The sequence below is a fragment of the Asterias amurensis genome, chromosome 1 (assembly GCF_032118995.1).
Source record: "Asterias amurensis chromosome 1, ASM3211899v1".
Lineage (NCBI taxonomy): Eukaryota > Metazoa > Echinodermata > Asteroidea > Forcipulatida > Asteriidae > Asterias > Asterias amurensis.
The window spans coordinates 16421100-16437558 of NC_092648.1; the positions used below are offsets into that span (position 1 = coordinate 16421100).

Below are 16459 nucleotides of genomic sequence, written 5' to 3' on the forward strand. Positions count from 1 at the left end.
CACATTATTTTGAGCTTGAACTACTGCACTTCGGTGTGTGAATTCGGGAAACATTTTTGTGTTATTTTCCCAAGTTAAAATGAGTTTAGACTTTAGCAGACAAGATACCCAAAGTGGCGCAGGGCCTGGCTTTGTAGGCATTCGTTTCTGTCAGGAATGGTGAGCATTTTTTTTATCTGTACGGTTGTTTTGAATTTTTAGTTAATTAAATAATGATGAGTATTATTTTGGGGCGATTGTGTACCCGTTCGTTGTGTATTGTTTATAAAATTTTGCAGCACTGCTGTACTGTACTGACTGAGACCTTTTTATTTCTTTGTTTCATAATTTGTTTACCTATGTGTAATTATCCAACAGCAATAATATGCTCTACCCAAAAGAAGACAAAGAGAATAAGGTCCTACTGTATGCGGTAAGTTTTGTTGTTTTACTTTTAAATTACACTATCAAATATCATAATATTATTATTAGATTAAAGAGGGACATTACAGAATTGGTTTTGCTAGCAGAAAAGTTGCTGGCCAGTGTAAAGTGTATGTTGTATCAAAATGTCATTGGATGATTTGTTTTTGTTTTCTTAAAAGTTTATTCGCAAAAAATTTCAAATGCTATAAATCATATAAAAAGAGTCAGTTAGAAATCACAGTACGGTATTGTAGGGGAAAATTAATATGTTTTTGATATATCAATAATCAATGTTCATCATGTTTTTCTTGTTCCAATAATTTAGTGTCGGAACTGCGACTATCAACAAGAGGCCGATAACAACTGTGTTTATGTCAACAAAATCACCCATGAAGTAGAGTGAGTTTTTTTTTATATTCAAAGATAGATATTTTCTAAGTTTCTTTAAAGTTATCCATGTTAATCTCCTTTTATAGCCTATCAGGTGGTTTTGCTGTGCGTGTGTGTGAGTTCAGTTTTGAACCAAAATTCTACTTATACCATTATGGTTTTTATTCCTTGGAAATATACTCTTTGTTGTAAATAAAGAAAATAACCTGTATAAAAGATTTAGAGACCACTCTGTTTGTGCCTCATTGTTTCCACTTTAAAAAAACTGATAAATGTACATGTATGATTTTCATTTACTTTACAGTGAGTTAACTCAGATTGTAGCTGAGGTTGTAGCAGACCCTACTCTTCCACGCACTGAGGACCATCCATGCCCTCGCTGCAAAAATAAAGAGTCTGTTTTCTTCCAGTCCCAGACAAACAGAGCAGAGGTATAAAAGCTTGCACTCTCTGAAATCACCGAATCCTTGTTAAAATTATTTTGTTTATCAACTATTGAATTCAGACAAATTAAGCCCGGTTCATATTTCCTTCAAATACAAAGCTTTGCATTCCCAGGAAGTATGAGCCTGGTTTCACTGATATTGTTGTTATTATTATATACCTGTACTTCAGTTTCTGGTGGTGATGAACCCAATAATGTCTCATGTCGAAGTGAACTTAATCACTATAGCACGTCTGAGGAAACTTGTAAACAATGGTGCTTGCTATGTAAACCAGAAAACACCAGGGCAAAGCCCTTCTCCTAACGATAAGTTTACTGGTTTCTTTTATGTACAATACAACAACACATGAACTCAACCGCTTAGTGTCCCATCTGAAGGACAAAACAAGAATGGTAAAGTATCCACGACCGGGACACAAACCACAACTCTGTTGATCAGAAAACATCAATAGCTTAAGACTAAGTCCAGTGTGCTTGATCACTTGGCCTCGACAAGCCACTGCTATACTATATTTTAAAGCATTATTGAGAGTAGGTTTTTGATTAATATTTTGCAACTGTTGCCTTTTTGTCTTGTGCAGGAAGGGATGAGGCTATACTACGTGTGCACGTCACCTAACTGTGGTCATCGATGGACAGAATGAATGAACGACGCTCTATCCATAAAACTTTCAAGTTTCTAATACACCCATTTAAACAGTCTGAAATTATCCATGGAACACTAGTGAGGTTCGCAATGTCCAAGAGGTCATGACCTCTGCTGACTGATCTTAGCAACAGCACCTCCGGCCGTGAGAATGTTTCAACCAACATGTGTGCAAACTGAAGACCGAGACACATTTTGGATGGCATGACCGATGGCATTATTTTGTTCACTCTGTTAAATTAGATGAACTACGTGTTAACCTGCTAGAATTGTTCTGAACAAACTGTTGAAGTTGATGCATTATTTTACTGGGATTTACAGCGGAAAGGAAGAATGCCTCTCATTTAAGTTTGTTTTCTCTGTAACTTGTAAAAAGGCACTTGTACATTCCTTCTGATGTAGTTGTTCAAATACCAGAACACAACATTTAGATCTTCTGCAAGTCACACTTTAAGATTGTTTTTCTCAAATTTAGGAATCAAAGTCTGTAGTCAGGAAAGTGCTAGGCAGAACACAAGTGCTTAGCAAAAGTTAGAGGAAACCATTTACAAACACTTTGTATCAATTTGCAGGGTTTTTTTTCAGCTGGTGAGTAGGGCCCATTTTAACAGACCTGCTAAAGCAGAAAATCTTGCTCAGAGCATAAACAAGCAGAATAACGGTCACCAACATGAATGGTAGTGACTCTAGTACAATTTCCGTTAAGCACAATTGCTTTGCACTTAGTTGATATTTTGTAGGAACAGCTATTTGAAATTGGGCTGCTATTCACAAAACTTTACTTGGAGTTAGACTTGATGATAATCTAGCTCTTTGTATCACAAACCTGCTTGTTTTCCCCAGCCGTCAATTTCACAAAGAGTTAGGACTCGTCCTAACTTAGGATTAATCTAAAGGTCTGCATGCTACAGTGCAGGGTTGGGACTCGTCCTAAGTCATAAGATTAAACCCAAGTTAGGAAGAGTTTTGTGAAATCGACGGCAGGAAACTTACTCTGGAGAGATTTTAATTAACTTGGGTTTGTTTCCCAATCACACTATCCAAAGTTTAAACCTCACTTGGAAATGCAGACGAGAGTCATGTATGTAACTGGTTTGAAAGATGAATTTTGTATAATAAAACCCAGCATGCATTGTTTGCAACAAAATAAATTATCAAACATAAATGATATTAGTTTGGTTTGTTTTGGATATGTTTTATTCTAGTCTTAATCGTTTTGGAAAAAACTAACGATGAAGTTTTATTCCTTGTCCCACTTTGTTCCTAGTATTTTCTGTACACTGCCACATGAAAGCAATCAATTTGGCATTACAGAACTCGACAAACGCAATGTCTGTCTATGTTTAACTTAATCATGCAAGACTGGTACGTCTGTTTACAAATCACATCTACTCCAATCAGCCATTTGCGAGTTCGATTTGAATAATGTCAGGTACAGTGACTTGCTTAGTCACAAGTTACCGCTTACATTTGAATTCCTCGGACTCCAGAGACAGTTGCTATGTCAAATGGTTATGGGCAAGCTTTTGTATAGCAACCTCCAGATGAGCAGACCCTGGTAACATTGTGCCATACACATCCAATCAGAATTGTGTATGGGTGATCACCGTCTCTTACGTAACTACGCAAAAGCTTGCCCGAATCATGTGACATAGCAACTGTCTCAATAGTCTGAGGAATTCAAACTAAAGTAGTGACTTGTAATCAAGCAAGTCATTGTACCAGACACAATCAAATCTAACCTGCAAATGGCTTATTCCCACAACTACTGAGGTAAAATACATAATATCAAAACACTATCCCAAACGTCGCAATTATCATCAACAGGTATGTACAAAAACTATATTGTGGATCAATATGCTGTGCCATTGAAAACCATATTTTAATATGCTAAAAATAAGCAGCACTATCGAGTTGCAATAATACAGCACAAGGCTTTTCAAGACTTATGCAGTGTTTATACAGCAAGCTCTCAAAATAATAAACTCTACAGCTTCATCATGTTGGCAAGTGACGTGTTTGTAATATAATCATTGGTAATAAGCCAATATGTCACATACATACAGTTGCAATTTGACCAAACTCACTAGCTTTATCGACCCAATGCAGTACTGTTACTTCACGGAGGCAACCAAGGCCTTCATGCCCCCAGGTCATTGCCTTGGTGCCCTTGAAAGGCTCCAGTAGAAATTAACAACTTCCTCATAGGGTGCCCTTCACCAATAAGAAAATGCCTTGGTGCACTTGCCCTTTCAAAAATGAAGCATATAGGCCTGCACTGCCTTCCTGACACTTCTTATGACAGAAGCTTGTAACGCGTGACCAAACCCGGCGTTTTCGCAAAACACGTAAAATCCCAGTCCATTATTGAATTTTCTCAAAGAAAATATTAAGCTCAATACATTGCTTAGGAGTTTCTGGTAATGCTAAGAGCTAGTTGGTGTTAAGTGGCTATCGTTAACATCACACTTACCAACAGGGCCCACTTTCATAAAGCCTGTACGCACACAAATTTGCTTAGCATGAAATTTCTTCCTTGATAAAAACATGATTACCGAACAAATTTTAGTTTGTTGCATATTGCTTTATACTGGTATTCAGCTGTTGTTTGCTTATCCTGAAAATCATGTGGGAATTTGGTTGACAATCCTGTTTTTATTAAGCAAGCAATTTCACGCAAAACAAAATTTTGTGCTTTCAGGCTTTATGAAACTGGGCCAAGGATTATGAATTTACAATCGTAAATATTGACTGTCAATGTAAACAAATCCGGTAACAGACCATAGTCTCCCCTTGTAGCTGCAGATTCTGATTGGCTTACAATGATTTAAAAATCATGATTACTACAGCATGATAAGGTTGTATTTTCCATCTCTTAAACAGTTCTTTATAGATACTCGCACTGAGCTGTAGAGAGAGCTTATTAAAGAAGCATTATACACGGCTAAAAAAAGCTATCTCTAAAATTAGTAGCTAAAAACATTCAACGACTTAAGAACATTTATCTGTGTTAAGCATTATACATGTTATAAAAAACAAGCATTTTTTTTCTAAGGTAGATAGATAAACGTGACTGAAGAGAAATGTTGGACTCGCAGCTCATGTACAAACGAGAAACATCACAAATATCACTCCGCAATTAAGGCCCGGTCCCACTGCAGCGATAACAAAAACGATAACGATAACGACGCAAAGAGAGTGCATTCCATAGGTTGAATGAGCGTGTACGTATTCTGCGTGGAGCAATTCAACCAATAGAATGCGTTCTCTTTGCGTGGTAATCGTTTTCGTTGTCGGCCTTTATACTAAAAATAAAAGCTCAGCACCCGGATCTCAGACAACGTGTCAAATCTCACTAAGTACAAAGCGAAGGGTACTCTTGGGTGAAAGATACATGCAATAATTGTTATCGATCATCCGTAAAAGAGTCTATGTTGTCAAATTCTGGTAAAAATAATCAAACTTGATCAAATCTAAAGCCGACCATCGAGGGCTAATTTGGGACATTGAAGTTCATTTTGGGAGGCCTGAGTGATAAATCAGCTTCATTACTTAGAAGAAAAAAATATAAATAAAACCTTTTAGTTCACTGTTAACATGTTCTTTCCGAAGAATGAAAAATAAATAATAAAAACAAAATAGGTAAACTACATGAATGTAGGTTTTTACTTTGAACAATTGGTTTGGGCACACATTTGTTTAAATATGTGAACAATGCATACTTGAAAGTATGCAAGGCAACAGTCTCCAAATGAGTTTAAAACAAACAGACAAGTGAATTTTGTCATAAATGGTTTTGCAATCATCGAACATTTTACTACAGAAGGCTGCCTGATCCCTATGATAAAAAGTATGGATTAAAAATAATCATTATTCACAACTTCTAAATACACATGTCCTAAAATAGATTCAATTTTGTTTGCATACATATTAAGCACAAGATTCATTTCTGTATTTCGCATTTCTTGATTTATGCTTTTTACAGCAGAGTATCAGAAATCTAGAGTTTACATTCTCGGTTTCCCTGGTCAATTTGGCAAGAAAGCAGACATTTTCATTTGTTTGCATTCATATTAAAGCAATTTTGCCTCTACAGTTAAATTTGTCACCCAATTTCAGTTAGAAATGCAAGTTTATAGAGAAATATATTCAATAAAATTTAGAGGGCGTTCTTTTTAGCCATGAGTTATCGGCATTCAATTCAGCAGAGTATGCAGCAGAGTATGCGCAACTAGATATTTCTACCAAATTGTTACTTTCGTTTTATCAATTATGAGCAATCAGCATTAACAAAATACCCTAAAAACAAATACAAAGCATAGACTTCTTTATTTCTTTCTTGGGAAAAAAAAGTATACCTTTGGGCAACTTCAAGATCATATATGTCATTGGTGTTTGTAAGTTTTTTTTTATTATCCCTTGTGTTTTCTGAACCATCTTTTAACGAGCCAGGTATCTGAGCACGTTTATTTGCTGCCACTTGGTGCTTTCTTCACAGATTTGCAAGTTTGTAGTTGTACTCAATAGCAATCATTATCAAAAAAAGGAAATCAGGAAAGTAAATTCTCATTCAAGAATGTGACCCATTTTTATCCCTTTTAAAATCTACAAGACAGGCAACATTCATGATAGAACAACAAAGTAGCAAATCGGCAGCACAAATCCAACAAATGGCTGCCCGAAAACAAATTTGAATGACCAAATGAGCGGTGCAGAAAGCTGCTGCGAGTTTGAATGCTGTCCGAGTGAGTTGTTAAATTGAATGGTTATCTTTATAAAATCTCATGACACAAATTTGCTTTATACACTAAGTGAAATTCAATGACTATTTTGAGGAGCTTTCAATTTCGCAAAAATAAACAGAATAACCCAATGTTTAAATTTGCTGCTTATTTGCCGAAAATGACTGGGAAAACCTTATAACAAAATTTTCAAATTTTGCTTTTAATATTTCAACAATTTTGGGGGCAAGCAGCTAGAATGTAACATTACATAAGTCACATAACACGGAAACTAATATCAGTGTACACATCCAACCCCCCCTTCCCATTTCCCCTCCCACAAAAGGCCGCATGGATGATTATCCCCCCCCCCCACCCCCACAAGGTGTAACAGCAACATTTTCTCTTGAAGACGATCAGAGCACACTGATCGAAACGACAAGTTGTTAAACCACAGTTTCTTTTTCCGAAAAGAAAGTTTTAAGCGCTGGTTCCTCCGTGAACCTCACCAGCCACCATGCAATGTTTCAAACCTTACTTCACATTTTCAACCTTAAAATGTTCTGTATCTAAATGCTACACCTGTTGAAATGGAACACTTTGAGGGTGAGGGATGGCCCTTTTTTCAAAGTCTTCGGTGATAATTAAATACTTAGGGAGTAAACTCTTTCCACTCCATCAGAGTCTTCTTTCCTCCTTCTTGTTCTGGAAACATTTATGAAGACAAGTATCTACTCCATTTGCCTCATCTTGATTCAGAGAGGATCCCCTTCCAAATTGTCAATACTTTAATGCAATAACACATTCCATTAATGGCTGCCATATATCCCACGTTGATGCCTTGGTCTTCCACCACACATTTCCATTGTCCTACTTTCGGGGGAAAATGATGTCATTTCATGAGTTTTTCTTGGCCTAGGTTTAGTCAGATCGTCTCACCGATAGTCTTCCAAGGTTTGGATTTAGGTGGCTACCTTCTTCCTATCATCCCCATTCTACATCACTTTGTTCATGTAGACATCATTTTTGTTTCTATTTTCCTCTGGATTGTTGGTCTCCTCAATCATCTGCCTCAGCCTCTACAGGGTTCCAGTCTGATTCAACGCTAGGGGAATCACCTAATGTCTCCTGGGTGCCATCGTCAAGGAAACTATCCTTGTAATCATAAGTGTTTTCCGCCCCATCGTCGTCACTGGCACCATCAACAACAGTGGCTGCGGAGATTGATAAAGAGAAAGATGTCATCTTCGTATGAGAGAGGTTTTTAAAATTTTATTGTTAATGTACAGGTTTTCCCATAGTTAGTGTTTAAATCCGTTTATGAGCTCTCTGGAAAATCCTGTAGTAAGGCAGATAGGACTGAGGTAAACCTTTTTCTATCAACCCGACCCACAACAACCAGTGACCTAATAAATCCACTCTAAATAATAATAACTTTCGTCAGTTATCTTTTCAATCCTGCGCAAGATTTCATTTCCTAAAACTAAAAACAACATTCATCACTCTGAAATTATTCATTTATTTCCTTCCTGGTTTGTCCTCATACACAACAAGGTTCTCTAATCGTACCTTTTCTCTTTGCAGCTTGCCTCTTTGGTCGTCCAGGCGCCTTGGTGTGTTTAAACTCTTTTAAATGTCTCTTATTTTTCCTACGGATGAAGAAAACAAACAATGGATATGGTAAAATACAATTACAAGTGCACAAATTATCCAAATTCACCTGGGCCCAATTTCCTAAAGCCTGTAAGCGCAAATACTTGCCAAGCCCAAAAAGAGTTGCTTAAAAATTAAATTATTACATCAAATTTTGCTCAAAGTAAATAACTATTTACAACACTTTGCAAATAGGTTAGGGGAAGAACATGTATTAATGCATTTAAAATTAACATTTATATTGTAATAAAATGCACATAAAAGGATGGGATTGCCCAAAAGCATACAAATAACATGTAAGCAATCCCCATAAAAGTGCACATAAACTGTACTGTTATAAAAATGCAAAGATTTTGGGGATAAACAAAGTTTCAGGAGAAAATTTTAACACGATTTCTCCACAACCATGTCTTTCCACGGAAGCACCATGTCAGTGTGAAGTTTTCTGTCTATTCCTAAAGATGGGGGGGCAAAACAGCAAACCAAATGAAGATCAAGCAAAAGCAGTCTCATCATTAACAACAATAACAAACAAGGCATTTATATTGCACTCTTCTAAAATTGACCAACAAAGCACAGAATAAGTAAAGAACACCAATACAACAACAACACAAACTAAGCATTTTATGATTTATCACAACAAAAAAAACCTGAAAGGCAGCCGCCGAATGATAGAGATGTACGGATTCGTACAAATGTCTTTGACCTCATATTCAGTCAATTTATGCACACACAAACTCTGCATGCAGACAGTTGGAAGTACAAGCTGCCGTATATCACCTCGGACCGATCATAAAACAGATATCAAAAGCCTACATCACAGCATGTTTATCAAATAATATCATTGTATCCAATGAAATTACTGGGCCTGTGAGACAAGTGCCCGTCTTTATCCTTACGAATAAAGACAGGTGACCAGTCTAGGATAACACTCCCTTTACCGTATAAGAACTAGAGGGCACGCTGGCCTATATACTCGACCCAGCATGCGTGCAGGAGGCCATTTTCTAAGTTGACAAAACAGGCATCGCACAGCGTGTGTTTGTGCAGCCATTTTGTAGGTTGACAAAACAGCATCACATAGCGTTCAATAAACACAAACTCCAGTGTTTCATATACAACACGCGTACAGAATGGCGTGCACATGTCTCCTTGCGGTCCCGTCGCGTTTGAGCAAGAAGCATCACCAGTGCGCCCTCTAGTTCTTATTATAACTCGATGCCCTTTACTCACCTGTAACAGTCTGAACCATAGGGGCATTCTTCCTTATCCTCCTCTTCTCCCTCACTACCATCCTCCTCCTCCTTCTCCTCCTCCTCCTGCTCCTCCTCATCTTCTTCATCCATGTAATCAGAATCCCCAGGATGACTGTACTCCTCTGAGTGCAGAGGATTTTTCCTGAGGTGAAACAAACTTTGACATTACCTTCATTTCTTTTTGACACCAACAATTCCAACTCCCAGTTGACCAAAGTGCAAAATACATAAAGAACAACAAAACAACAATTAACACAAACTAAGCATTGGGAAATAAATACATCTTCAGATTAATCTCAAAAGATCAACAATAACAACAATATTTGTGTTCTTTAACAAATATTGACATTTCATATCAATCTTTGATTCGAACTTGGACCCTTTTCGTTGGATACATTTTATGATATGCCTGTTAAATATGCCTGTTTAAGAACAAGAAATCAGCCTATGGTGTGATCATAAGCATCAACTTTTGGACTCAAAATTTCAATGGACTGAAAGAAACAAAATATATACCAACATGGACAACATTTGTACAAAGTTACAATGGAATAACAGGCACAATTATAATCAGAGAAAGTTTAACACATGAAGCTTAATTTAATTTTTGAAGCTGTTTGTTGGAGAGCAGAACTCACCGATAGCACTTCTTGCCGTATTGACAAACTTCTCGTTTCTTCTTGCCATTATTCGCTTTCTTTATTCGCTTCCTTGGAGTGTCATCTAGTGATGGCATCAGCTCCTGGCTGCTTGAAATGGCTCGACCGGATCTTTTTGTGGGTCTGAAATAATTATGCAAACAAATAAAGGGAGCTTAGGTATTTTGGGCTCCATTTCATTAAGCACTAAGATTCATCTTAAGACGAGTTGTCATTTGCCATGGTGATTTCTTGTATTGTGACATCACACTCTGTTTAGTAGTGAAGATTGATTCGTAGTTAATGCGATGCCATGCAATGCTAAGCGAAGTGATGCAATGGTAGGGTGTAGGCTATCCGGCACCAACTTGGGACTCGATCACCGCCTTCCACTTTTCCCTATCCAGCTTTAGGGCACCTCATCTCGCCAGTTAAGGTCGATCTTGAGCCATGAACCTTCAATAATCTCTCACATAACCCCCCCTTCCCCAGCCGAAGAAAAAACCACAGAAAAAAAAACCTTTCAATAGCGAGGATTAAAAATTAATAAATCCAGATTGAACAATTGGCTCTACAAATATTTATTCAAAATTCACAAATCCAGATTAAACAAATGACTCTACGAGTTTTGTTCCGTCACTAGACCTTTATCATGCTGCCTCCATCTTGGTCATGTTCCTCGTATTGAATAACAATAATGCATGCTAATAATCATCTTGCAATTAGGAACCAGACTATTTTGTTCTTCCAGCCTCGGTTTGGTAACATTGATATCAATGAGAGGAATTCAAGATGGCTACACTGTATTAAAGGTCTACATGTATACTAGTTGACATGTCATACCTTGGGATATACACTTCCTGTTCACTCATGTCACTATCGTCATCGTCTGAACTACGTCTACTGTGCCTCCGCCCTCCTGTCCTCTTCCTTCTTGGGGTCCTCCCAGAGGTTCTCCCTGGTGTTCTTTTCCCTTTAGAGGGCGATCTTGATCTTGACTAAGTGTGGACAATGTATACAAATATTGATTCAGAACAGACAATATTTCTTGAGCAGTCTCTAGTGTGATGTTTATATAATTGTCTAGCCCCTGTATTGGTATGAAGTTCACTCTATATAATAATAACACTTATGTGTGGCTCATCAGGGGGAATAACGCGCCATTATCCGTCAAGCTTACAATGTATATGACAAGGAGCAAAATACAAACTAGACAAAAACAATTTAGCAACATTTCAAAAACAACATATAAAAAAACTATCCAGATACAAAATCAATATTCCCTTTAAACTGAAAAGGTCATTTTGCTTCATCTTCCTTCAGGTTCTGACAAGTGAAAATCAGTCATTATAAGATGGTTAATTAAATATTCAGGTTTCAGACAGGCTATAGGAGTACACTTAAAAAAAAAACACTGAAAAGAAATGTAATGGAGAAAATAGTCAATAAAAATCATTGCAGCTTGCGGTAACATAAGTTTCAAACACTCTTACCATTCTTGGGCTATGTGAATCAGGTTCCCAGTCACTCCCTTCATCCCCCTCCGGCACTGGCATCTCCTCTTCCTCACTCTCCCCAGCACTCTCCATAAAATCCTCAGAGTAATCCATCGCCAGCTTTGCCCTCCGCTTCACTGATGCCTGGTCCCTCGTTTTCCCATGCCCCCACCTCCTGGAGACCTCTTCTTTGTTCTCATCCCCGACATCTTTGACAAAGTCTCCGTCGTCGACGTCACCATCTCCATCTCCCTCATCCTCGTCACTTTGCTCCGGAGGGATGACTCTCCTGGGTTGCGCTGCCTCTCTGCCCTTACCCCTCGGTGTGCCCTTTCCTGCCCTTGGGCGCCCACGACCCCTGCTTGGTGTTCTCTTAACAGCTGGTTTGTAATCGTCTTCACTACCTTCATCATCACTGATAGGAGAATACTTCTTGGCTTTGGTTGTGGCTGCCCTTGGTTTGGACGGAGTGCCTGCTCCCTTAGCTCTACCTAGAAGATACACAGTGTGCAAAATGTACAGCTTTGATTTGCAAACAAACTACAATTAAGTTACAGCAGTGAAACACAAACAAGTAAAGTCCGAGCAAATGTGGCTCATCAAGCTGCCATTAAGATCTGCAGTAAACGACTAGGATGCTAGTTAATTGCAGATTTATCCCCAGCTCTTACAAACACCCCATTTGTACTCCTGGGTGGAAAGAAGCAATTATGATATAGTGCCTTGCTCAATGACACAATTATTGCATCTACCCAGGCCAGCATTCGAACCTACATTATGTAAATTACAGAACTCAAGTCCATAGAAAATAGACCAATGGCATATATATCACATTTTAATCTTAAAAACAATTGTAAGTGATGCACCCTTTTTGGAACTAGGATTGTAATGAGTTTTATTCCCCACCTCTTCCACGCCCCCTTCCTCTAGCGGTGGATCCAGTGGTGACTGGTTTACCCTCTTCAGCCGTTTGACCAGTCTCAAGACTGGCCATCCATTCCGGTAGTTTCCTTTCACGTTGTAAGGGAAGTGCAATCTCCTTCTGACCAGGCAGTGTCACTGTGTCTGCTTTATCATTCTGTCATGACAAAATGTGACCAACATAGACCAGTTAATCTATTTACAAGAAAAATCTAATCCTGTTCAAACAAAATGTTAAAACTGAACAGAAGAACCCCCTCCCCCCCCCCCCCCCAAAAAAGGTGGATTTTTCAGATTGCTTACCAAAAAGACAAGCGATATAAATGCAAAAGTGGTCAGGATCTCACATGTTGACCCTTTCAGAGTTTTACTCAAAGACCTTTGAAATAAAATCTAAATATTTCATAATTAGTCTGTATTTTTAATAAGCTACACTTTGACTCCAAACCACTTGGGCATGAAGTCAAACTTGCTATTCCCTACCAAAACAATGACACTAGTATTTGACAATAAGCTTTTGTTATACTCAAAGCATCAGTTCTATAAAGTACGATCAGGCCAAGGAATCATCAAGATGACACCTTTAATTTTTAAGGTCAAAAGTCAAGAGAGCACCATGATGGCACCTTTAACTGTACCTTTGTTTTTGAAACTCCAGCATCTGGTTCATCCTGCTCAACTCCTCTCTTTGTTTTGTGGTCCTTTTCATTGTCTTCTCTATTGTCTTCTCCATCTGACTTGCTGTGCTTTGTTCTACTGTCATTGTTGTTTGGCTTAATGTTCTCCTCGGAGCCTTCATGGTTGAAAAGAAACATTGCAAAGTGAAGTTGACTGAAAACAAGACGTCAAGTGACAACAGCCTTCTCTTTTAACATTGGTCAACTAAACAAATGTTGGTAAACATTCCGTACAAGTGGTCCGACTGACTAGTTCACACTGCTTCCTAAAGCGACATGGGGTCGGTTTCACTAGGTTTCACCAAGTTAGGAAGAGTAACTGGTCCTACCTCGAGACAAGACAAGTTTTAACTCTTTGTGAAATCCACCCACTGACAACACAGCTTTTTCATGGCTTCAGATTCAAGTCCAATACAAATATTGAAGGAAGATCTTACAGTACATAGCAGTGAAAAAGCAAAAATGGGAAATGATAAAGGTTATTTGTTTTTACCTTTGTTGTTTTCTTCCGTCCTAATGTTCTCCTGTCCTTTGTCTTCGCCCTGCTTGTGTTGTTTACTTGACAGCTGCTTCAGGGGTGACTCAGTTAGAGAGGTTCTTTCATATTAAAGAGAAAAACACAAATACATGAATCGAAACTTACAATCAAATTTAATCACCACGTGTGGTTTCCTAAAAGGGTAAATCTAAACTCGGGCCTGTATGCTTCGTTTTTGAAAGGGCAAGAGCACCAAGGCATTTTCTCATTGGTAAAGGGCACCCTCTGAGGAAATTATAAATTTTTACTGGAGCATTTCAAGGGCAGTGCAGTGCACAAAGACAATGACCAGGGGGCATGGAGGCAATTGCCTTTGTTTCCTCCGTGAAGTATCAGGCCTGTAAACTCTACACAATAAACCAAGATACTCTTTAGTTATAGCTTGATCATCTTACCCAAGGCTTTGAGATTCTTTATTCATTGGTCTATCATCAATCACCACTTCATAGATGTGTTGCTCAGGAGTCAATGATATCCGATCTCCATGGTCAAGATGCTGCCAGACGTCCTTAGGGAGGGCGATAAGCTTAGCCGCCCCGTTGGCCTGGTAGAAGGTTGGGTTGGTATGCGTCTGTCGATTAAGAAATGAGCAAAATTATAACTGTTCTCAAACCTGATTCGGGACTTCTGGCCCAGAACTGATCTTGGGAAGTTGACAGCAATGGCACTCGGCACTAAAAATAGAAGCTAAGTACCCAGATATCTGAGAAAACATCAACTGTCTCAGACAATTCACTACTCGCAGGTACTGACTATACTACTAATGCAGTGTGGTGCGTCGATGATGCGGTGACCATCACAAAGGTGGTGGTAAGTTTGTCTGATAACTGGGTTTTTTTCAGCAAAAGCAATGTCATTAGTGCAGAGTGGAGTGCAACTGCTATTCCAATGATCTCATTTTGTTTCCTTGTGTTTATTAAAACACATGCCTGGAATTTCATCTTTTAAGTAGGTGAGGACATTTTCATTTTGCAAAGAGCTCTAGTCTTCCATTAGAAATTCCTAAAGTCTATGAAAAACTTTTGAAGGGGAACCAAGGCCAAGACCAGGGCAGCACAGGACTCTGTGTCCTCCGTTTTTTGTGTAGTTTAATTATAGACGTGGTTTTAACATTTCAGGCCGAAAAGACTATTCTTTCTGAAGACACTTTAACAATGATTTCCAAACAATTTTTGTGTGATTATTTTGTGTCCACATGTCTAGTTTGAATAAAAATACAAAAAATATTGTTTAAAATTCATTTGCCAATATTAATAAATAAGAACCATACTTACTGACATAATCTTGAGTTTTCCATCGCTGACCTCGACCACCCCATGATTTCTTGACACTCGCTTATCAGAAACCTGACCAATAAAAATGAAAAAGGACTCATAAATTGGTTTGGCAAAATAATTTGCACAGTGATGATTGTTGTTGATTACTATGTGCACACATACATTGAAAGACAAACTTACCACCACCTTTGATCATTTAAAATATGCACACAAAGACATGATTTTGCATGATGTTGCCAAATATATTAATTTTATAAATAATAAACAATAAATAATATAACAAAACTACTTCTTTGCTTATTGAACTAAGTTACTGGTTAACACCGCTCTGCTCTGTTGTTGCATCAATCATTTTATCAATGATATTTTTACAAAGATTATCATTATTCAGGAGAAGAAGAACATTAAACTTTGATGTACACAATGCTTTTAAGTAAATGGACCTCTAAATTAATGACACTATAAATACAAAGGAAGAAAACCTAAGAAAAAAAACAACACCTTCCCACACCGGGAATCGAACCCGGGCCACGGCGGTGAGAGCGCCGGATCCTAACCACTAGACCATATGGGATATGTACACACTCACTCCACTTTCATAGCTTAAGTACTTGCAACTGCGAACGTATACAACTTCAAGCGTATCATATCACTACCCTACATATTTTGATGGATTCTTACCCCTAGCACAGATCCCCGGCCAATAACTGTTTTGCCAAGCGGCAACAGAAAGTTTGATCGCCCCGATTGCGATTCCGAAATAGGTTTTAGCTCAATTCCCGACATGACTGGTGGTGGAGAACAGCGGGTCAATCCAATGTGTTTACAGACACAACATGCACACATTCACTGCGTGTAAATGAATGGCCAGCAATCAGTTGATCATTTCCAAACAATGGCCTAGTTGTTCGCGACACTTTGCACTCCACAGGCTGCGAGGACCACAGATTCTCATACCGTCCTCAAAAAAACACAGCATGGACAAAACTGCATTGTCCGTAGATACATAAAAAACATAATCCAAATTCAGGTCATGGCTTGATGTATTCCCGTGCCGAAAATCACAATCCTGACCTGCCGTAAAAAGCCAAATAATGTGAATTTACTGGTACCCGGGAAATGCAGCGAAAGCCTTGGATATGTATCAATTCATGAAGTGTAATTGGTCACCAGTGAAATGGACGCTTCTCTCTGTTGATGCGACGAGTGTTGGGCAAAATTAATGGGCGGAGCCAATCTGCAGCTATTCATTTTGAGCACTTGTCATGATAATTGTTTTGCCGTGGACTTCATTGTTTTAAAAGGGGGGGGGGGGGGTGTGAATGAAATCAATAAACTAAAATAGAGGCATAAAAGTTATGTGTGTTGGCAGTCGAAGCATGGGTGGCAAGTTATT

The 16459-nt window shown here is 38.4% G+C and overlaps 2 protein-coding genes and 1 non-coding gene across 4 annotated transcripts; 1 reads left to right on the forward strand and 2 right to left on the reverse strand.

The window, feature by feature from the left end:
* Window positions 1-19: 19 nt before the first annotated feature.
* Window positions 20-3059, forward strand: LOC139947668 (DNA-directed RNA polymerase II subunit RPB9-like). The gene is made up of 5 exons (XM_071945614.1): window positions 20-159; window positions 358-412; window positions 731-804; window positions 1100-1226; window positions 1822-3059. The coding sequence occupies exons 1-5, from the start codon at window positions 80-82 to the stop codon at window positions 1882-1884; spliced, it is 399 nt and encodes a 132-aa protein (XP_071801715.1). The 5' UTR covers window positions 20-79; the 3' UTR covers window positions 1885-3059.
* Window positions 3060-6991: 3932 nt separating this feature from the next.
* LOC139947748 (uncharacterized) lies at window positions 6992-16163 on the reverse strand. Of its 2 annotated transcripts, none has more exons than XM_071945620.1 (12): window positions 15745-16163; window positions 15061-15132; window positions 14182-14357; window positions 13742-13845; window positions 13210-13364; window positions 12557-12728; window positions 11648-12141; window positions 10998-11152; window positions 10155-10298; window positions 9494-9658; window positions 8177-8256; window positions 6992-7821 (listed from the first exon to the last, which is right to left on the reverse strand). In XM_071945620.1, the coding sequence occupies exons 1-12, from the start codon at window positions 15907-15909 to the stop codon at window positions 7667-7669; spliced, it is 2037 nt and encodes a 678-aa protein (XP_071801721.1). In that variant the 5' UTR covers window positions 15910-16163; the 3' UTR covers window positions 6992-7666. The 2 variants fall into 2 exon arrangements, with proteins under 2 accessions (XP_071801721.1, XP_071801722.1); XM_071945621.1 differs by lacking the exon at window positions 15745-16163 and adding an exon at window positions 15244-15281.
* Window positions 15566-15637, reverse strand: Trnae-cuc (transfer RNA glutamic acid (anticodon CUC)). The gene has a single exon. It is a non-coding gene; the product is annotated as a tRNA-Glu (tRNA).
* Window positions 16164-16459: the final 296 nt, after the last annotated feature.

Bases quoted from the DNA above. Each gene is read 5' to 3' on its own strand.
- LOC139947668 (XM_071945614.1), top strand. From the start codon at position 80: ATGAGTTTAGACTTTAGCAGACAAGATACCCAAAGTGGCGCAGGGCCT. The intron at 160-357 runs GTGAGCATTTTT...ATTATCCAACAG, and splicing joins ATTCGTTTCTGTCAGGAATG to CAATAATATGCTCTACCCAA. The intron at 413-730 runs GTAAGTTTTGTT...CCAATAATTTAG, and splicing joins ATAAGGTCCTACTGTATGCG to TGTCGGAACTGCGACTATCA.
- LOC139947748 (XM_071945620.1), bottom strand. From the start codon at position 15,909: ATGTGTGCATGTTGTGTCTGTAAACACATTGGATTGACCCGCTGTTCT. The intron at 12,142-12,556 runs GTGGGGAATAAA...TGTATCTTCTAG, and splicing joins AGGAAGGGGGCGTGGAAGAG to GTAGAGCTAAGGGAGCAGGC. The intron at 11,153-11,647 runs GTAAGAGTGTTT...GTCCACACTTAG, and splicing joins ATTCACATAGCCCAAGAATG to TCAAGATCAAGATCGCCCTC.